Consider the following 22892-nt stretch of genomic DNA (forward strand, 5'->3'; position numbering starts at 1 on the left):
TTTTTTAATAATTTTATTGTTAAGTGTCCTCATGATATGTATTCTTCTCATGTTTGAGAGGAGAAAAAAAAAAGACATTTTCATGTATTCATAAGTCTCAAGACAAGTTTACTCAGTCATATTATTCATTTAGCCATACTGCAAACATCTGGTCACTCTGATTTATGTAAATAGTTTCTGAAGAAAGGCAAGTAAAACATGTTTAGAAAGACGACAAAAATGCCAATAAATTATAATAAACATAATTTAGAGAAAAAAATTAATTTCTAGGTATAAATAGTTGTAAATCAACAAATTACATCATTTAAGAATGTTACCAGTTTAGATTTTGTGATAGAAAGATTTTTACATGTATGAAGCGTAATCTTTCCAAATGTCTTCTCTTCTGCCACTAGAGGGTACTCCAAGAACTTACAGTATATTTATAACAAAGATTTATTTGGGTTTTCTGGTCTGTAAATGGTCAAGAACTGTTGTCATACTAAACCTTAAAAATTTAACCCCCAAAGAAACTTGATATTAAACAACAACTTTCAAAACCAGTCTAATATCTTTTCCGCAAAATAGTGCAGCATACCTGAATTATAAGGAACATTGAATGACATGTATTTTAGATTTAGTTAAACTTATCCTACTTTTAAATTATCTAAATTGTTATCTTTTATTTATTTCAGACACAATTATCTGGTTCGCATCCTGTTTCTTCATCCAGATTTGGACAAGGAGTTCCATTATTGGCAGGGTGAAGAAGTACAAAACGAGTTCTGATCTTGGTCCCTGGTTTTCTGCAAGGACCTCTACAGAGACCCCAGGAAGACCATTGGGAAACCTCACAGTCCAGTGGTGTTTCTGCAATATACACAATAAAAAGGTAACTACATAAATTTGTGCTAAAGGCAAATACATAGTTGGCAAAGCATTAAGGAATGATGATCAAGTAGTGTCCTTTCTTATACAAAAATACATCTGATATTAATAAAATCCATATGTCATCTTATAAATAAAAAGTCTGCTTTCAGCTCCTAAACCCAGGGACATTGGTACTATTATTGTTGCAGTCTAAAGACTGTCTGAGGTACTACATCAGTAGTGCAGCAGATTATTTATTGTATTGAAAATATAGAATTCCTATCAAAAAAAAACTATTTTTAAAGTAATTGCATTCAAAAGATTACATTCCTAAAAACATGTACTGTCAATTTTATAACTCATTTGCCATTGCATAGCTTACTAAAAATGCTAGGATTAAAGGTTTTATCTGGTTTATTTATGTATACATGTATTTCTTTGGCAATATATATTGTTCCTGTAGTTGTTCATATCAAATTCCATTGAACTCTAATTCCAATTTGCTTCAGAAGTAACAAAAGTCACACTTTCTAATCAGTAAATCTTCTCAATATTTTTTGGTATGCAAGCTACAATTCCCTTTACCAATAAAGATATTCTGTAAATACAAGCCTTCTAATACTAAATGTGTTTTCAATACAGTTTTAATTTAATTTAATACTGGAACTAAATAAATCAGAAATTCTAAAGTACTTTTCATATTGCGTACTTTCATTGAAGATATATGTCTTAAAAATATAGGTGCTTATTCATTAACCGGTTAAATAAAAATATTGCTTGTCACAGGAAATTGCATTAAATCTGTGTATTACAGCAGTTGTGGATAAAATAGCTGTGCACAAGACCACCTTCAAGATTTACTGTATCAAATGTGTGACTTCTGGTATAAATTTCTGGCATTACAATGGAATCCAGTACTTCTGAACCCAATACCCATGCTTCTAGCAGGAACAAGTGACACGGTTTGATCTCTGATGATTAAATTTGTCCTTTTGCTTCAGGAATATATTTTTGAATAGACTGGTTTACTGGTTAATATACTATAAAATGAGGATGTAGGATTTAATTTATTTTTTTTAAAATACTGTACTTTAAATGAATTGTTTTAGATTTAAATGCTAAAAAGGGCCAAATGTTCCTTTCAAATGTTGTGGGAAAGACATGACTGAAAATGTGATTTGAAGTGCTCACTTTGAATATGTCTTGTTTACTAATAGTAATACATTTAAGCATAAGTTGATGGAGACACTTATTGAAGTATAATTCATGTGTGGAGAATTAGCTTTATTTTTGTGATTATAAGGTGATTTTAGGACAAAGCTAGAGGCATTAAATCTTTAAAATTATTCTGGAGAAGCTCTTCTTGGAACATAGCAGATATTCTAGAAATACATTGGGGATGTAGCCCATTGCTGCCCTTTTAATGGTATTTGGGATGTCAGTCTTCTTATTCTTAACCATTCCTCTTACAATTTATTAAAAATCACTAGAAGACTATAAAGAGAATACCTAAGGTAGACACTAACTGGTATCTTTCCCTTGGAACAGATATAGTATTTTTTTTGTTTTGGAGATTAGAAAATTACCCTTCAGACTGACTTGAGTCAGATATTTGAATGTCACCTCTACGTAAATGAGTTTTTGGGGTAAATTTTTGAGGAAAGAAAAAAGAAAGAACAGTGTTTTTGTTGTCAGGATGTCTGCTGCTATCACAAATATCTCCAAGTCAATTGAATTATTTCAATTCTTATTTCACATAGCTACTAAGCCCTCTGACCCAGAGACAACAGTACTAGTTCTTTTTTTCCATCATCATGCAAGAATTTAAGCGGGAGTACTTACTTCAAAGTTGCAAAGAATTTGTAAAACTTTGTCTCTGATCAAATATTGTTTATTGCTCATAAAATGCACTGACCTATAGTGATACTAAAGCTTGAGTAACCCTCACTGTGGATATAACCCAACCCTTTGAACTACAGCTCAAATATGAAATCCATTCCTTATTTTTTCAGGGATTCTCTTTTATGTCAACTGGCTTGTTTTATTTCCCATATGTAAGTCTGGAAACTATTGCAATGCAGATAGAATATTCTGCCTAATCACCTATTTCATCCACATCCCCCGCCAGATTTCCACATATTTTCTGAATGAATAGAAATAACAGAATTGAGCATATCAAAGTGCCAATCACTTACCTGAGATGGTGTCTAATATTTCATTACTTTTAGCTGGCTGATTAAGATGAGGTATAGGAAGACCCAGCTGGTTTTTCTTTAATTTCACCATTGTTACTTGAGCAATAGGCGGCAAAATTTTGAGTTTGGGATAATAAAATGAATTTGCTGGGTGACTTGGGGAGGAACAAGTGATCTGTGAAATAAACAGGAAACCTTAAAGAAACTACATCATACTAGTAAGAAATAACTGGAAAATCATGTTTACACATCATGTTGATTCTTTTTGGCAAGCAAATTGCATTAAAATGGTTTCTTTGAATCCCAGTTCTCCAGACTACTGCCGGTAGTCCCAGACTTTTTGCCCAAAATGCTTTGGGATTGGGCACAATGAATTGTGCCATCCTTGGATGGAGGACTAGAACGGGAGGTACTGAAAACAGAGATATGTTTGGAATGGTTTGATGGGAAGCAGTGGATATTATTACAAGACAAAATACAGGATTATTAAATAGTAGTATTAGGTATGCTGTAGCAGCTGTTATGTGGGTATAGGAGGCCAGATGGATTGTTTTCTAGTTTCTCTGTTCTTTTTCTTACTGCTCATTAGAACAGCATTTGGCTTTAGAAGAACTGACCTTAAGGAAAGGACTGACTGAATGTTTATAGTATTCAAAACCTTTGAGTCAAGATGCTCTGTTTCCCACCACCCATAAATGACAAAAGCAAAAAGCAAGAAAAAAAAAAAGACTGGAAGTGGGGTCACTGCAGTAGCAATGAAGAATGTCTCTGCTTTCCATTAGCTCCTTTCCCTCAAATGTCGCAGTTTCAGGTTTCAGCAATACTTTCTACTGAAAACTCCTCCCCAAATCAGTACTTACAATTCTCAACTTAGAACTGTCCTGTTTAGACACTTTTAGTCATGCCAAGCCTTTTTGGAATCTTTTTATTTTCCTATCTTTAAGAATTATTAAAAACCATGTTAAAATGCTCATATTTTACATAAATAACTTTACATGTAAGCCAAATAACAAGGTGTAGAAAATGAACAAGATCAGTAGGGTTATCAGCTATTAATAAATCCATGTAGAGAGAGCATTAGCACTCTCAAATACAGAAATCAATTTCACAAGAGAATCCATTGACTAATTAAATGATAGTTATCCTTTAAATGGAGGACTCAAAATAGTACAGTATACTAAACTATGTATATACACCTACCTCTGTAACTGTATCCTGTGGAATAGTGGCAAAATTTGGGGAGGAAAATGTGAAACCACTGTCTGTTCCAGCATCATATGGAAATAGATCTACTGATACTTCTTCCATCCAGTGGTCTCCTTCACAGAGATTTAGGCTGTCAATACCCACGAACCAGTCGGGGCTTGGCACAATTCGTACAACGAATGAAACCTAATGAAACAAAACAACCCATCAGGATTGCATCACTTATATTCCAGTCCCTGTTATTGTAATTGCAACTTAACATTTTTGAAGGAAATGGTCTTTTATACACCTCTGCTTTATAGAACCCATACAGTGCTCCCTGCAATTAGACATGCTCTTATAGTAACATTTTTGCATTATCTTATTCTTACCAATGAGAACTCAAACATTTCATTTTATGTAACCATTAAAAAAACTTTAAATATTAGTATGTGCATATGTACTTACTAAGGGATGTCTTGAACGCACTTCTAATTCAGTGGAAGTTTGTCCTGTACCACTGGAAATGGCAGGAGCAGAGAAGATTCCATGTACACTCTGAATTTTCTCTCCAGCTTCTTCTATTTCTTTCATTAATACCCATGCTTCACCCTTTTCAGCAAAATCACGTACACCATTGCTGGCATATTCATTTTTTTTCCACATGCTGTAGTCAGAACTATGAGTAACACCTATTTGAGTGAATACATTGCATGACATAAAAGTCTGTTTTAGATTGCCCCTATTTCTTCAGTTTCTCTGTTTTGTTTCTGAGGTTAAAAAAAGAAAAATTGTGTATAAAAATGAGTGAACACTAAAACATTTGACTTATCACTGTTTATTTCAGCTGTAACCAATTGAAAACAGAAGTCAATTGAAAACAGTTGTAGATTTTTGAAAGCACTGTGGATACTTCAATTTCTGCATTTCATTCTTAATAACTTTGGCTCTTTTCTTTCTTTTAACATTAGTTATATTAAAATTTACTATTGAGAGGAAAAAATAAATAAATAAAAATCACAGTGGTCAAGAGATTTATCTGATCTTAAAACTATACGTACTTCACTTACCTAGCATTGATGACCACTGTGCTGGGGGCCTATAAAGTGGATACTGCTTAGGGAAAGCAGTCTGGCTCCATTTCCCTGTGAAGATTATGCTGTACTTTGCAAGTTCCTCTGCTGTGCAAATAGAATCATCACGCACAGGCAGGCTGCTGGCATAACCTAGAATTGTTACAAGCAATGTCCAGATAATTTTGCTGGAGCAGTAGACAAACATCAAGTTTTCCATTCCCTTCCACGTGAAAAGGAAAAAAAAAAAAAAAAGTCAGACGTATTAGTCACTCTAAACTCAAAACTGAAAAGAGTTACCTAATAAAATGTAACGGAGCATAAGATATAACAAAAAGAAAACATATATCCCAAACACTAAAATTGTTATGCTTCTAAGAACATTATTATAATGCTTTTGGATTTGATATTTCCAGGCTATATACTACAAATCCGTAATTCTACCTGGGACAAGTGTTTCTAATGAAAATAAAAATATCTTAACCTCGTTCATAGTACTACCTCAGAAAAATCTGTTTCTGATTTTCTTCTGAAATCTTATTAGAGTCACATCTTGAATTAATTAGAGTAGCAACTGTTTCTGTGGAAAACATTAGTGGTATATTTATTCTTCTAAAGATTAAATTGCAGGTTACTTTGCCAAAAGAAATGATTTATTTTAAATTTGTGTCCTACAAAGACTGTTTTATGGCATAACATTTAAAATCAAATACATTTCAAATATATATAAATTACTTTGCTGTCATAACTTGTGCATTAAAAAATACATCGCAATTGCTTCAGATTGTTAAAGCTACAGAGTTATTAAAAACCAATATTTTTTAAAAGTTGCTGTCATAAGCTGTGCAAATTTTGTTTTTAAATTAATATGATAATTGCATCAGGCTGTTGAACTCAAGCAATTGTTTAAAATAACAGCCTTAAAAATTTACTTTTAAATGCTTTTTTCCTTTGAGAGAACTATGCAAACATAACTAAAACACTAATAATATATTATTTTGTAAAAAGAGCAGTGAATACTCACTAAATATTTCCTCTGGAGCACTGGTAGGGGGAGAGCACCTGCTTTTGCTGGCAGCTGAGTTGGTCTGCAAGAGAAGACAGTAGGAGTCTTGCTATTTATGCCTGAAGAGGGTCCCTTTGGTCCAACAATTATTGTAATCTTTAGACTTTCCAGGTTTGCAAAAAGCATGCCATCTTCTTACTTGCAATCTTTTTGGATGGACTATCAGAGGTTTCCTGTGTGTCAGCTGGTTCAGGTTCCTATCAGAAGCTTGTAATGCCGAATAGACGAAATGCTTTTAAAAAAATACCTTGGATTCTTACTAATAGTTCGGGTTTTCTGGTGACTTTACAGTTCTCTGTTCTTATTAATGCCTCTAAGCTATACAAATGAACTGATTCCAATGCTGGAATAGTTCTAGTGAATACACTTTAAATGAGAAGCATGTTTTCTTGTAAGTTTTATTGTCTGACAGATGCTCCTTCCAAACATTTACAGAGAGCTTGCTCACTCTCACACACCATATGTATGTGTTCAAATAAAAGGGGTGAGGCAGCTAAAAAAGTCAAGAGGAAAAAAAAGTTGCATTTCATAATTGCACATACTCACACAGACTGTCTCCTGCAAATATGAATTAATTTAAAGTAGTACAGTGTATATTTTTGTGTTCTACGGTACCGTATGCTGGATGATGAAAGGGCTCTGTAACATTGTGGTTTCTTTGGAAAGAGTGGTTTTGGGAAGCTCTGAAATTTTTCTTAGCTGTCTTCAGAGTGAAAACCCCCAAATAAAAATCTCATTATTAAAGTTAAATCATACATCTTCTGTAACACAGTACATATACTTAACTCACTAAAATTATTTAAATTGTCTATGAAGAATTATGCTTAATACAGTGACCCAATTAAGAAATAATATTTAATATTTATTTTAAATCTTTTTCCCTACAACCTTTTTAAAACGCCTGTAGGAAAAATAAGGGCTTTGTGCCATGCTTATAAGGTTAACAAATGCTACTGTGGCTGATCAGCAGAGGAAGTTCAAAAGTTTACAATGAACCATGAAGAAAGTCTTGCACAGAGTCTTCTTTTGAAATTGAGAGGAATGTCACTGAAGTACTTCCACAGATATCTAATAAGATGGTACAGCATATGGAAAAAAAAATGTTATTTTTCAGATGAGAATCCCAGGCCATCATAGCTTACGTGACATAAGCTATTGTCCACCAGGAGGGTGTTACCAACAAAGTAGTTTGAGCTTTGTGGCACTTTAAACGGAAATTTCTCCTTCCCTTCTGCCTCCTACCCATGGTAAATCAGCAAGAAAAGCCAAGATACAAATAAACTGTGATGTCTAAAATGACGTTCATTTCCCTATTGTCCTTGCAAAATGGAATCTATTGAAAGTTTCAATGTACATGGATTGAGCACCCGTAATCAACAATTCATGTATTAACTATTTAGACATGGTTGTGCCCTCTATTTCCAAGGTTTCGTCCTCTGTCCTATATTCTTCCCAGTGAAAACATCCATGTTTCCCATAATTTATCTCTGTTCCAGGAGTCAGAGTCCCGTAAGAAAATGGGCAAAGAGATGCTGTGGATATTTTTACACCATTTTTTTGAGTGTTTGTTGTAGGATGTTATGTGAATTACATCCACCTCTCACCCTCCCATGCACAGAATTCCAGAACTACAGGTTCCTTAGAGAATAGTCTACATACATCAGAAGTGGGTGATGTCTCCAGCTCATGCAGCCTTCTAGAGGCTATAAAAAAATTCCCATAAGTATTAGAATATGTTGCAGATAGAACTGTTAATATAAAATTGTGTACTACTATCTTTAAACTTCAGTTGGTTCTGTGGTTATCTTTATCATCAAATTACTGATCCAGCTAAATTCACATATTGAAACATACTGTGACACTTCCAGGAGAACACTTAAACTGAGTACATAGCAATTAGTTCTGCATCCAGCACAGAATTATTTAGGAGATCAGACTCTTCCTCTCAAATAGAAATTACTGCCAAAAGGCACATCACCAGACTAGACCATTCTAGTTCCATGACTACATGTTATGAATGGCTCCAGGAATAGGACAATACATGCAGGCAGAATAATTTGGCTCAGATATTATAAGGAAAACTTACTAAATGATGAAAGACTGAATCTTCGGAAGTCATGAACTTGGAAAGTCATTTGAGGTTTCTAAGTATGGATTACACAAAGAAATATCAAAAACGAGAAAAGTTTAGTTGATTCTCTCTTAGAATAGTACCTCATGAGGCTTTGTACTGAGCATCTGAGATGTCTTCCAGATTTACAATTTTGGGTAATCAGTTAATCCTTCTTCTAGAGTACCATTACTCCCATTTTTTGAGGTTATCAGACTCTTCAACTTAAATATACAGTTAATGGAAAACAACTGAGCCTAGATATTTTACTTTTCTACCTTACTACTTTGCTAATTAGGGACTTTGAAGTTTGAAAAACTGGAGAAGGATTCTTTCCTCAAAGTATGCAGGTAGATGGAAACTGGATTATAGTCCTTAGGCTCGCTCTCAGATCCTGGTCCAGAACGGAAATTTGCTTTGTTAACATTCCTACAGCGGACCATTCCTTATTTACAATAAGTGCTCTGCACTTATAGAGTTCTATAGAGGAATAGAGTTCTCAGGAGGAATAAAATCTTCAGAACCTACAAACTTATTCTTATCTTTTTTGGTTTACACAGTGAAATTGTTGTACAAAATACAGCAAATTTAGACGTTATTTAATTATCTTCCCTTCCCCCTCTCATCACCTGCCACCCTCATCGCTGAAGGAGGGGAAAAAAGAAAAAGACACCTAATAATGTCAGAAAATACTAACTCCCGATCTTATTTCTTTTAATGGAAACCCTGCTAAGCATAATCAGTCTCTGACATTGTGAAGGACAGAATATCAAATTTAGTATCTCATAGTTGGGAAAAAAAAAAAAAAAAAGAAAACTTTCCCCCCAAAAACAAACAGATTTCCACTCAATGAATTACATTCATGGCTGGGAAGCCACAGATGCCAAATTTCTGTGGGCCAGTAGTTGGAGAAAAAAATTGCTGTGGCATCAGAATCTCTGCTTGCATTCCTTCTTTGGTGTGCATGTCCTATTAAAAACAGATGAAAACTCATGAAAAACTGGGGGGAAAAACTTCCATTTAGAAACCATTTTGCATATATATAGAATTGGATTTTTTTTTCTTTCACAGCAATATATACATATTTTTTAAAGTCTGTGTGTTTTTTTTACACCTATTTTCCATCCATGTGCATACCTCTATGGTCCCTGAATGCTTAAGGCAGACAAAGCCTATTTTACTTAAACATCAGTGCTGAACTGTTCCTTGTATTTAATTTTGTTTGTGTCTGTGTGCAACTCTTGCTGTTTCTTGTCAATAAGAAAACAGTCTTACAGTTTCTGCAGGCTTTACCAAGATTCAGAGGGTGAAAGATTGAAAGTATAAAACAAAAATGTTGTGTGTGCGTTTTTTAAATAATGGTCATAACTGTTTCTAGAGTGTTCTGTATTTTTGGTAATCTAAAATAACAAAACAAGAAAGAAAAAAAGCTCTACTTAAAGATAGAGCAGTACATTTAGTATCATGTTGATTCTTGCATCATTTACACTATATGAAAACATTTATATGAACATGTTTAGGCTATTACACAGGAATATAGGGCATTAAAAGGGTGTAAATTCCATTTTGATTAGCCACAGAATAATTTAGTGCTTTCGCTGGTACGCAATGAGATTGGCATGATTAGTTAAGACTTTTCAATTAACCTGTAAGGTTAAGAAAAAGAAGATTGGACTAAAATGACTAATCTGAAGTTAGCTTGCCCACCTTTATTCAGAACAGAAGCTCCAGAAATTTTGTTTCTCTATTCCTAAAATATTATCTTACATTAAAACCTTACTAAAAAAAATCCATTTTGCTGGTAAGTAGTACGACTTTGATATGTGAAGGCTGTTTAATATGCTTCTGAATAGCTAGCATCTCTTTGTGTACCAAGAAAAACATAACATTGTATTACTTAAGAAGGATTAAACACCCATACTTTCTCTCCTGCAGTTACCATGGATACATATTATGGGCACTCAAAAATGCCAAAAGGTTTATGTTCAGTCAAAACCCTCTAAATTGTAAAATCTGAATATCAGAGTGGTAAGCAGCAGAATATTGTACCATGAAAATGTTATGGTGTCAATTTGGAAGACTTTATAAATAAAAATACAATACAAAGCATTCCTAATACTGGATGTTGCAATGGTAGTTAAGGCAACTTTGAATTTCAACTTATCTTTTGGGATAAGGATTTAGTTTGCAGACTAAGGCATGTAAAATATGTGTATGCATATGATCTTGATATGTGAATTACCACTTTGTATAATGGAGGTATAATCATTATAGTCACTATAATCTAGAGAACTGTTCAGCTCACCCTTTAATTCATACCTGTATTTGACCAAATGAATAGCCAATGAGTAGCTCTCTTGTCTCCACTAACTGTATTATTAGGCTCTCTGTTGGCCAGACACCTAGCCCACATAAGTAACTGATTCAGGTATCTTTATCTGTTACTGAATCTAAAACCAGGTGCACTTCATTAAATGTTCCCACTGATGTCTATAATCAAGGTTCAACCTGCTGGTAGTTCAACCTGCTGCACCCTGTATTTTAAATTTACAGATCCCCATTTCAAGGGTGTTGGGTTTTGGTTTTTTTGTTGCTTCTTGGTTTGCTTTGTTTTTTAATTCAGGGCTCATTGAGAATTCAGACCAAGATAAGGAAAAATTCCAGCTTTATTGACCATGGTGACACTGCTCAGTAAGAAACAGCTCCAGCATTCATCTATCATCTATATTTAAGTCACTTTTAGTACTGAAAAGCCTAATTTGCCTTTTTTCCATCCTCCAAAACTCTACAGATCTGGGCAGAAAAACAGCTTCTTTGACCTGTTCATCAGGCTGGTATTCTGAGCTGTGGGATGAGGGCCAGCTTTCAGAGCCCTGTGCTAATCTGCAGAGTGCCTGCAGCAGCAGCATTAGCTGATTGGACTGTCCAGTATACATGACTTAGCAGAACTCTGAAACAAGCTGAATATTTAGAAGACGCTAACCTTGTAGATCTGACTCAGACACTTGTGGGAATCCCTGCTTTTAAATTTACTTTTGATATTTGCAAGAAAACCTCTAAGTCAAACAAAAAATTCCTTTGAAGAGAATCTAATATACAGCGTACTACAGCTTCATTGCAGTACCAGACAGGTTATTTTTGTGGTATTGTGCAAACACACACAATATAAAAGTGTCTTAATATATTACTTCATTCCATTATTCATTTTTTACATTGGGTGTACAGCCTGTACGATACGTGTTGACTTTCTAAAACCAGCTTGATGCTTCTTTTGCCCTGTAGAAATGCCATGTTTCTCTGGCAGCACTGTAGAAGACCACCAAATTAAATTTTGGAAGTAGTCACTATCAAGGCAACTCTTCACCATCAGTTGTGTCGATTCCTCTTGTGTTTTTGTTGATGTTGTTTGTTTGTTTGACTGTTTGTTTTTAAAGGCCTTAAATATACTAATATACTTCAATGATACCTGTGGAGTTTTAAGAGTTGCATTTTTAAGTCATGTGAATAATATTAAAAATGAATTGTTTTTTCATGAAATGTCGTTCATATATCAGATTCTGCACATAACTCATTCAGTAAAAGGTCCATTATTTGTGACCATCACAACAGTCAACCAGTGGTACAGTTGGCCAAGAGATGCAGTGCAGTCTGCCTCCTTGGAAGTTTTAGGATGAGACCGGATAAACACTAAGTAATCTGATCTGAGCTCAAAGCTGACCCTGCTTTGAGTTGGAGGTTGCACTAAAGACCTCATGAGGTCCCTTATAACTTCAAGTATCCTATGGTCCTATGATATTGTTTCTGATCTTATTCCAGCACTTCAGGCACAACACTTTCACTTATCTAATACTTTCATAGGTTCTCTACACATCTGTGGCTTCTTTCATATGTAATACTGGGTATGTAATAGCAAAAGAAAGGCTTGTAAAGGAGGGTGACCTAGGGCTGATTTCAATGGAAGACAGAATACGTCTGTGGCATTTGATGGAATACAATGCAGAATTCCTTGATTTAGCACCAACCGATCTCTGTCTGAAACAAGAGAAAGCTAAATGCGCAGGTGATCATGAAGGTAATTCATTGACTGAGAGACAGGATCTATTAGTTCAGAAACAGTTCCATGCTAACACAGTCTTATTTAGAGTTCTGAGAAAAGCTCTATGCAGCTATCTCTGCACATTGATCAATGACAGTAACTTACATAGTTCATCTGCTTGTTCAGAATCTCTGCATGGAACACAAATAACACTGCAGAGTACTAAAAGCATGCCCACTGAGTTTATTATAGGAAACCTCACATATTTTGTAATTCCTCACAGAATAAGCAATATTGCAAAGCATTTTTTACAGCATTTTATAAACACGTTATGAAGTCAACCCCTATCAACTGGATTCTCTTAATTAACAACACTACCAACATTTTGTTGAAGGAGTCAAACACATCCTCATTTAAAACATTTGCAATTGTGAATTTATAATAAAAGCATGATGCTGCATATATAAATAATTGTTTTATAACTTGTTTATAAATATGACCAAATGTACGGGAAGAAGCTTTCAACAAAACTAACAGCTTTGACAGCAGAAAAAAATATAGATTTTAAGGCATATATAAGAGCACAAAAAAACCTTAAGGGTAGTAAAGGAGAGCACAAACAAAACTATTGTGTAGACTTTTGTTTCTGACCACAGGCTGGACTCCTTGTCCACAATAAGAATCTTGCTATTATCCAGAAATAATGAATTAAATAAACGGCTCTATTCACTCTTTGATTCTCAGCAAAAGTAAGGGAAACATGAAAACTAAGATTTATTTATTTTTCTAAATTATTATTTTGGCCAATATTGTGGAAAGTGAAATTCATTTTTTAGAAAGTTTATTATTTTGAAATTGAAGAAAACTGCTCTTTATATAATGGATTATATAATTCCTTGTAATTTTTACTGCAATTTAAGACCCCTGCATTATTAATAATCATAAGTGCCTGAATGTGAATTTTATTTATCAGTTATTACAATGAAAAAGTGACCTCAACAAAGATAATGTAAGTTTTCTCCATTATATTCTGCATTAACTACAAATAAAGGATAAATTGGTATCAATTTATATTTTGGGAAGCTGTGCTGCTCATTTACTTCTTTTACTTCTAAAACTAAATCAGTGTAAAGCATTGTTCTAGGAAGCACTGTATTGCTAGAAATGCTTGAATGGATTTTTAATTCTAAAGCACTGGTATAAATATGAATAAGTATCAACAGAAATACCCTATGATTATGCCAGCATGAATATAATAAGAATCTGACCTATTATTTTAAAATATGTAAAACTCATATTGTAATTTCTTTTGTCAATAGAAAAGCCATTGGCCAGACAACATTTTAATTAACCACCCTGAATTCTGTTTGTGGATTCCATTAAGAAAGGATATTATTCTTCACTTCTTGTCCTAACCTGTTCTTCAAAGCTACAATGCAGTTTACTGAATATATTGTCACTTACAGGTACTGGGAAACTGTCCTAGCAGCTGTCTGGATGTCATTTTTATAATTATGAATTGAATGCATTATTAGAAGCTAATATATATATATATTACATGAAAGTGCTACAGGTTAATAAAACTGAGAGGTAAATAAGCGTAGAACTGGGTAAAGACTTCGGTGATAATTTACATTCTTCCCTTTCTCACCTTTAGTTTGCTATATGGACAGTAATTGACCTATATGACCATAATAATATGACGCATTCCTAGCTGTCTCTAAAATTACTATAATAGAAAAAGGCAAACCAGTTAAAATTGGAAATTTAAAAGTGTTGATAATGAATGCTCAGAAAAGCAGTGCAAACTGAACACTAATCTTGGATGTATATAGAAGGTAAAATCATGTTCTTTATCATGATCGTTTTGACTCAGCAAACCTATGTGGTAAGTACAATAATGTATTCCTAAATTTTTAATGGAAAATACTTAATATTTAATGAATCTATTTAATCAAAAATATTTAATCAATTTATTTCATGGAATCCTACAAACACAAGTTGGAAGGGACCGCTGGCTGTCTTTTGTCCAACCTCTTACTCAAAGCTGGGCTGTACCCAGCTAGGTCAAGCCAGTTTTGTCTGTCTGAGTCTTTAAAGGACCAAGGGTGAAAATTTCCACCACCTGGCTAACCAGCTGTAATGTTGTTCCTTATGAAGCAGTTCTTTCTCCTGAGCAATCTGAATTTCCCAAGGTACAACCTGTGGCCATTGTCCCTTACTACCTCATCTGGTATTATCAATTCGGGCATTGTTTTTCTTTGATGGGAAGAACCCTTCAAGTTTTTGTAGGCTACCAGATTGCCCTTAACTTCCTCTTCACTAGACTAAACAAGCTCAATTTAGTCTGAGCTCACTCAGCTCTCCTCATACATCATGTAGTCTGACTTGTCTTGATAGGCCTCTGTTAGACCCTTTCATGTCTCTCAGCGTCCTTCTTGATTTGGGAATCTCAGAACTGAATACAGTAATCTGTGTGACCTTCCAATGTTTAGTACAGCGTGTAACAACATCCCTCAGTCCGCTGGCCTTGCAAGTCCTGTTGTAGCCCAGTGTGCATTTTGCTTTATTCATGACGAGAAAGTGCTGCTTGCTCTCATTCAGCTTGGGGTCCAAAATAATACCCAGGTTCTTTTCAGCAGTGCTTCCATTCAGCCTGTTGGTTCCCATCCTGAGCTGATGCACGAGTTATTTTGCCCCAGGGGCAGAACTGTGGACTCCTTGTTGAACTTTTTGATGTTGATCTTCTCAAGATTATGAAGGTCTACCTGGAGAGCAGATTTGCTGTTTGTCTTGCCAGTTACCCCACTGATTTAGTATTGTCATCAAATTTACCAAAAATACAGTTTCCTCAAATACTGTATGTTTATAGTATTCTGTAGTATGATATAAAGAAAAAGAATTTTACCTTTTTCCAGATGTGGATCCTCTGCCTTTTTTGGAAGTTCTAAAGTCTTTCTCTAGGACTTTTCCTTTTAACAAGCTTTCAGTAGTCACTACCAATACTCTGTTTAACACCTTTCTTTCATGCTTGTATCTCCTACTTTTCATGTTCAATGTTTCAGAAGCTACATCAGCATTTGCCTTCCCTGCTGTTCTAATTCAGACACAGATGTCTTTATCTTAATAGTGATTTTGACAGTTCTCTTGGCTAAGTTACTTTTGGCAAATTAGATTGTGTAAGCAGCCTTTCTCTTTTACTACTTGTGAATAAAAATAGTCAGAGATACTGAGATGCCGACAGTGAAAGATTTTACAGAAGCATATATCTGCCAAATTTTGGATCATCCCCAGTGACAGTATCAATATTTTCCCTTTAATTGTTATTCTAGTGTTATAAAAACTGATATAAATACATACAGTCGTGTCCTTGAAACTGCAGGTGAGAGGATGTTTTCTTATTCTTAGCATAAGCTACCTTTGCAATGCTTACAATGGTGACAGTATTGCCTGACCTGCCTTTTCCCCACCAAAATAAAATAAAATAAATTTGTATTTCTGAAGACAACAGTTCATAAAATCTATGGTGAATTACATAGTCATTTATGAAGATAAGTCTAGACATATTACACACAAACCCCAAACCATTATCACAGAAATTGCATAATTTCACAGTATCGAATTATTTACACGCTTTCTTTGTTGGATCTTTCAAAAAAGTCCTATCAAATATGTCAAATCAGACAATAAGTATTATAATTTTTGCTAACCATTGCTTTCTAACACCAATCCCTTGTCATCTCATCTAGCTGCTGTAATACAACAGATAGTAACAAGCAAAGTATGGTGCAACTTTAATTCTTTTATAAGAATTGTACAGTTTGAATGTAGGTTGTAGTGCTTCTACAAAGGCTGTGACATCTAGATTCAGTTCATGTTCAGTAACACTGTCAGTTATCCCAAAACACAAAGGGACGGGTTTAAAAAAGAAAGGTTGTGTATAATGCTTTATGGACAGTTCACAGATCAATGCTTTTTTGTTGATAATTTCATCCAGTAACTTTGGCATTCATTTTACTGGACCATGCTAGTATTGTCTGAGGATGCAGGACAGCAGAGAAGTTGGCCAATCTATGGGGGCTCATAAATCCTTGAATTTGTAATGTCAAACCACAGATTTTATAAATTAATTATCTGATAAACAGAATGTAAAAAATACTTTGTGGTGTGGATTATAAGATAGCTGCTTTTTTGGAGAACTTAAATGTTTGATTTTAGCATCTACAGATGGAAAAACATGCAAAGACTGAAGAAGAAAGAAAACAGTATTAGAGTATGCTCTTAGATTTCTTGTACTAACCAGAGCCTAGCTGTCATCACAGATTAGATCAACTTCAAGATTTTGAACAGCAAGCTTATTTTTCCATGGTATCTAGTCCATTATAGTAGCTATTCGTCTCCTGCTACCAGCAGGCCTGGCCAAATAAATTACCCCAGGGATAATTTACTAATATTTCTATAGTCTTTTCCAAATAAGGAAGAGGGGGCCTCCGTCTCAGAAAGCTTATATCTAAACATTTGCGTTTATGAGGTTATGTAGTGATTCTGAGGAAGTCTGAGCCTTGAGGTAGTACTAACCAATCTTATCTGCAGAGTGAGCATGCCCTAAGACACTAAAGTGGTTCTAATCTTTGTGTTTTCTTTGAGCACAGACAACCCCTTAAAACCAAGCAAATGCAGATCAAGTCTGCAGATGATGCAGACTAAATAAAAGTTTTGAAAACAAACCTTCCCCCTGTTTTCTATTTCCTTTCAGAACGAGTCTCTCCTTCCAGATGCTCTGGAGTCCAGCAATTCGCGCTGCCTTCATGGGTTGCAGCAGCCTTCACACAGTCTCCCTCTGGGTCTCTAGGAATGTATCCTCTCCTTGACCTCTGAGGCTTGGCTGTAGATCTGCTCCTTTGCTACAAGCAAGCCATGTGCTTTCTCAGGAGCCTTCCAGTCTGCATGCAGACACTGTAATCTCCTCTCCCATCCCCTGTCCACCTGACCCAGGCTACCACAGCCAGGAAAAAGCAAGAGGCAGCCCTTCTCACTGCTGCTCTGTCACACCCTTTGAAAATAAAGCAGAAAATGGAGGCTAAACAGTGAACAAAACACCATCTTGGCATCTGTCATGAAGATAAGTGGCAGAAATAGGAGGTACTCTGCAGTCCCTGCAAGGGTTTTCCCAGCTTCTGGATTCAGAAGTGCACCCTGGCCATTTTCCTACCTCAATAAGACCTGGGTGAGGCCTGGACTCATCAGCTCTCCTTACGCCCTGGTTTCTGGGGAGAGAAGATCCAGATACATGAGCCAGAATGGTTCAGGTTAAGTGTATGCTCATATTGCTGAGTCTGGATTACAATAGCATAGTCCAGAATGAGGGCAATATGCATATATTTATATCAGGCAGAATACAGAAAAGAGTTAATGGGTAGATGTTACAAAGATAATTAAAATGTGTCCACCTCTTTGTCTCACCCCTGCAGTAACTCTCAAAAACGTTAAATAATTATCTGCTCAGCTTCTACTAGTGCTAACTGTTGTCATGGCATCTGAGTGTCTCCTAATATTTAAAAACAAAAACAAACAAACAAAAAAACACTGTGCAGATATATTTGTGCAGATGAAAAACAAAGCATAACATCAGAAAGTTTCTACTGCAGGAATAATTGGTGAAACAGAAGTCTGCTACAGAATGTAGATTTTTGTAGGAAGGTGACATACTGTGAATTGAAGTTCTCACCTGAAGCAAGGACAGCCTCTGGGATTTACCCCTGCTGGATATTAGGAGAGAAAATAGACAAGAATTAAATGAACCCCTTTGGAAATGTGAATGCGAATGCAAAAAACCACCATGAGGGTGGTTTTTTTGAACTCTTCAGCAGGATTCTTTGGCTACATCAGATTTCAAAAACTGTTCATCAATTAGGGTAATATGTATAATGCTAATAGTGTAACTGGAAATAAGTTATAAGCACAATATTATGAAGTACAATAGTACTAAAAGGATGGCTGAGGATACTACGTGTATAGTACCGAGAGAAAAGGGTCATATAGTTTTTAAAAATCTATCACCTTTGTTTTATCCATCAGACAAAGAGCCTCTGAAGAGACACATCACAAAACCTTCAGACAGTAACATCTGGAAAATCTCTAGAAGTAGCTTGCTTTTCTAGAGTGATACAAGACTGCCTTGAGTTATCCATAGTATTTTATACAAGTCATCAAGACTGTAAATTTACACTCAGAGACAAAGATAGAGAAAGGATGTGAATTAAGACAGATTTTCACCAAGGAACTTGGCAAAAAAAAAAATAAAAAGAAATTCTGGAAACCCAATATAATTACCTCATAACTGAGGTCCTAGGGGAAAAAAAATAAAATAAATCCAGATACATAGAAGTAGTTTTGATCTAAAATCCATGCAGATTTTTCTTTTTGAGGTACTAACCTCTGACCCTATTCAATTCATTCACTTGTTTTCAGTATCTGTTGTTTATATCCTGTGTGTTTTTTTTTCACTCTGATGTAATATTTCAGGGTATGAAAAGGCTTTTAGAGGAATGATGTACCTTCTCTTATTTCCAGCATTCTTTCACTGATCTCTCTTGAGTAATGCTCAAGTGTATTTATTTCTTCAGTGTAACCAAAACATGAGAAAAAAAAAAAGGGAGGAAATCTAGACAGCATAGAAAATCTCAGACATACCTGGATGTCACATGGACAGGTGTTTTCTTATATGTACAATGATAAAAGAAGTTATTTTCATATTTTGGAAAAAAAAAATGGAACATTTACGTTAGGAATATCAGTTCACAGAGCACCTCTCAAATGTTCATCATATAGAGAGAAAGAGAATATGTAAGAGTGAAAAAATAATTAATTTAAAAGAATGAAACAGTAGCTAGTGGATTTAGCAAATCCAGGGGATTTTTACCTGGCTGATCATATTTGTTCTTTAAATTTTTTCTCTCTTTTAATTTCCTTTATTAGATGAAAGTGCATTTTATGTCATAAAAGCCTTTCATTTTTTGTCTATATACTTAGATATATTAAAATAAGATACTTCTTCTTTCATTTTCTCATCAGGTGGAAAATTTATGAAAATGAGAAAGTAGTTCACTGGATGGAAAATTAGTATTTTCTCTCATAAACTTGGCCAAGAAAGATTTGGAATATTTACTAAAAAACTCCCAGAATGCAGCACTATTTCAAAGTTGGACTGGAGCTGAGTATTTGTTTTCTTATTTGGCTAACATTCCATAAATCAAGTATACCCCTTCTCAAGTTAGTTTTAACTGTTTCTACACAGCTTTTCAGTGAGCTACTACAAAACAATCTCACAATACCTTTTAGATGACCAAACATACTTGCTAATACAAGCTTTTCAGGTCAGGACATCAATATTCTCCAGCTTTGCAGAGAGAAATTCAATTATTTAATATCATTGTTAGGTGGCTTTGGTTCTAATAATCACAGAGAAAGTGTATGTCAATATTTTACCTTGGGTGTGATCTTCTGAAGCAAATTTCCTGATCATTCCCATTCACCATGCTTTCATTCATATTATGGACTAGTCTTGGAGCCCCATGCAAACTGAATTTTGGAACGGAAGTAATCAGAAGGTGAGCTTTGGGAAGCATTCAGTCCACAGGATAAGACTAAAACTAGCCCAGAATTAAAGCCCCCTAAAACGTGTGAATGCTAGATCCTTAGTACTGACTATTTCATTTTATTAATCTACTTCTATTGGTCTCTGCTACTTGCCAATGTGGACATAATTTCCAGTTGAACTTAGACCTCACAAGATGCAGAACCTAATTCTAAAGCACTTTAGGCACTAAAAAAGTCTTAAAAATAAATATAGGAGTTAAGGATGTGATCTTATTTAGGACAAGAAAATGTCATTAATTGGTTATCTGCATGTTTAAATGCTTAATCATCTTTTGAAATCCAATCCTCATATTTCTGTGCTGCATTTCCAATTTCTTAAAATGGGGATAAGTAATATTACTGAGTTTGACAGAATCTGATGAGATTAAATATATTAAAAACTGAGCTGCTCAAATCGTAGAATAAGAGGGTTGTATAAGTCTGTAACACAGATTGCTTTCATATCACAGATCAAGGTTAAACAAAGGCTAAAGCTCTGCATGCATGATTTGCAAATGCAGTTATGCTAATAGCATGATGATCTTAATTAGATGATCAGCTGCATATCTGACTTTTGATAATAAGTCCTAATGTGACTTGCTAATCAATGTCAGATATGGGAATAGAATGTAGAATTTCTGACTTGTGAATCCATGCACTAATTGCTAAACCAGACTGCCTCCCTAATGTTATCCTTCACTTCAAAATGTTTTATCTTCTGCTTGTACTCATGTGTTATTTGAACAGCTCTTTGTACATTCAGACTGTTAAGACCAGAAGAATCCACTGCAATTATATTATCTGACTTCTAAATAACATGGACCAAAGAATTTCTTTCTATCTCATATTGGGACATTACTTTTTTTTTTTTTTACTTTTTTTTTCTTTTTACTATATATTAGTGTTGTCAGTCTTAATTTTTGATTGTGCTAAAGAATATTTTTTTCAAAGGCATCCAATTTTGATTTCAAGATTCTAAATTATGATCAATTTGTCACTTTCTATGAGAACTGTCAATTATTAATTACCCTCAATGTAGTGAGATGCTCAAAAATAAGGTCAAGTTCATCCTGCTCTTAAAAGTTGCATTTAATTGCAAGTTTAAATATTTCTGGCTTCTGCTTGCAGCCATAGTTATGTCTTGCCTTTAACTGCTAGATGAAAGATTTCTATGTATCAGATCACAGAGTGCTGTATAAAGAAGACTATGAAAGAAAATTAATCACTATAATCACATTGCTTAATCCACTGTGGGAAGTAGCTCAGATAGCTAAAAAAGAACCACAGTAGAATATAATTGTTTTAGCTTCAGTTGCCTTTTTTTTTTTTTAGCCAAATAGTCATATAGACAAATTTTAAAAAGAAACTATTACAATAAATAAATAAATAAATAAATAAATAAATAAATGTATTTCTAAGTGAAACTGAAAGATTCAGCTGTATTCATTGTGCTCTCAAATGGACGATCCTTGGATTCTATACCTGAAGAGCAGGGGAGGAAAAAAAGAAAACAAACCATTTTTTTCTTCCTGAAAGCCCAGGGTGTAGTTGTCAGCTGTTCCATTGGGTTTTGTCAACACATCAGAAAATCATCTTAGCAACTGGGATTCCCATTAATTAGCTCATTGGAATAAATACAGCTGTCAAAGAAAAATAGGGTATTGTGGAATTTCCACACACAATAAATCATTACCCCTCCAATGGACAAATGTTAGAATTAATCAAACTGAAGAAGTACATGAAGCTGACATGACAGGAAAATAACAAATGTTATGATAACACACTGAAGCTAAGCTTTCTTTATATAAAATTATTAAATGAAATGTAGCAAAATTTTATACCAATGTATTGGATGTGTATAAAATTGCAACCAGTTTAAAAAATCATATAAAACCAAAGAGTAAAAACTTAACGTACAGAAAAAATGGAAGAAGGTATTTTTTCTTCTAAATGCAGAATGCCACATACAATGGTATATGTACAATAGTTTATACAACAACAACAAAATATATGAAAAAGCTGTTATACCTGTATTTAACTTCATTTCTACCAACTGAAATGTTAATAGATTCTGGCCTAATTGTTACATGATGTGTTATTCTTCATCTTATGCACAAATTTACTGAAGGGAGGGGGAAATCAGCAAGATGTTTCTCATTTAAAAAGTGCATATTTGCTGCTGCAGCTGCAGCTTTGGCTTCATTTCGTTTGAGCTTTGGCTTCATTTCGTTTGAGCTCTCAAAGGGCATAGAAAGGAACAGTAACAGCCACTATGGCCCCAAACTTATCACCTCCTAAATAGAAAATGGAAAATTTAGACAGGAAGAGAATTAAACATGTTTTCTCCACTAGTAAAGAACTTTCAGAAGAGAAAACGTATGCTTTAAGTTACATAGTTAAGCCATTGTTAATGGACCAAATTCAACAAAAGAAAAAAACAACAAACTTCACTAATTTTGAAAATATTCAGTTTTCTCTTTCTCCTGTTGTACTGTGCTTTTCTGACCAGTCTTCTTTTCACTGAGAAAGCTCGAATGAGTCTGTCATACAGAATTACAAGCAGAATTTCAGCTCCCACTGAGAAAAAACTCAGCCATTTAATTCTTTTGAAAATATACGCATCTATACCAACAGATTCCGTTTGTATAACAGCAATATCCACACTATAAATTATGGAATAATATCAGAACATTCATTTTCCATGACCTTTCAACTCCTCACCTCTGCTCTGATCATGAAT

At 34.5% G+C, this 22892-nt stretch overlaps 1 protein-coding gene and 1 long non-coding RNA gene across 5 annotated transcripts in view; one reads left to right on the top strand and one right to left on the bottom strand.

The window, feature by feature from the left end:
• Positions 1–87: 87 nt before the first annotated feature.
• On the bottom strand, positions 88–22892 carry SPON2 (spondin 2). Of its 4 annotated transcripts, none has more exons than XM_068679643.1 (7): positions 22874–22892; positions 6327–6390; positions 5300–5525; positions 4698–4921; positions 4245–4436; positions 3045–3219; positions 88–849 (listed from the first exon to the last, which is right to left on the bottom strand). In XM_068679643.1, the coding sequence occupies exons 3-7, from the start codon at positions 5520–5522 to the stop codon at positions 671–673; spliced, it is 993 nt and encodes a 330-aa protein (XP_068535744.1). In that variant the 5' UTR covers positions 5523–5525; positions 6327–6390; positions 22874–22892; the 3' UTR covers positions 88–670. The 4 variants fall into 4 exon arrangements, with proteins under 4 accessions (XP_068535744.1, XP_068535743.1, XP_068535745.1 ...); XM_068679642.1 differs by lacking the exon at positions 22874–22892 and adding an exon at positions 17727–17773; XM_068679644.1 differs by lacking the exon at positions 22874–22892 and adding an exon at positions 6508–6845.
• LOC137855491 (uncharacterized) overlaps positions 734–22892 on the top strand; it is a 65398-nt gene continuing 43239 nt past the window's right edge. Inside the window, exon 1 of the long non-coding RNA XR_011095758.1 lies at positions 734–871. This is a non-coding gene — a long non-coding RNA (uncharacterized lncRNA). The remainder of the gene's footprint in view (positions 872–22892) is intronic.

This window comes from Anas acuta, chromosome 4, assembly GCF_963932015.1.
Source record: "Anas acuta chromosome 4, bAnaAcu1.1, whole genome shotgun sequence".
NCBI lineage: Eukaryota > Metazoa > Chordata > Aves > Anseriformes > Anatidae > Anas > Anas acuta.

Coding starts and splice junctions, on each gene's coding strand:
- SPON2 (XM_068679641.1), bottom strand. CDS start 6,494: ATGCTTTTTGCAAACCTGGAAAGTCTAAAGATTACAATAATTGTTGGA. Junction 3,220..4,244: donor CACAGGATACAGTTACAGAG/GTAGGTGTATAT, acceptor TTTATTTCACAG/ATCACTTGTTCCTCCCCAAG. Junction 850..3,044: donor AATATTAGACACCATCTCAG/GTAAGTGATTGG, acceptor TGTATATTGCAG/AAACACCACTGGACTGTGAG.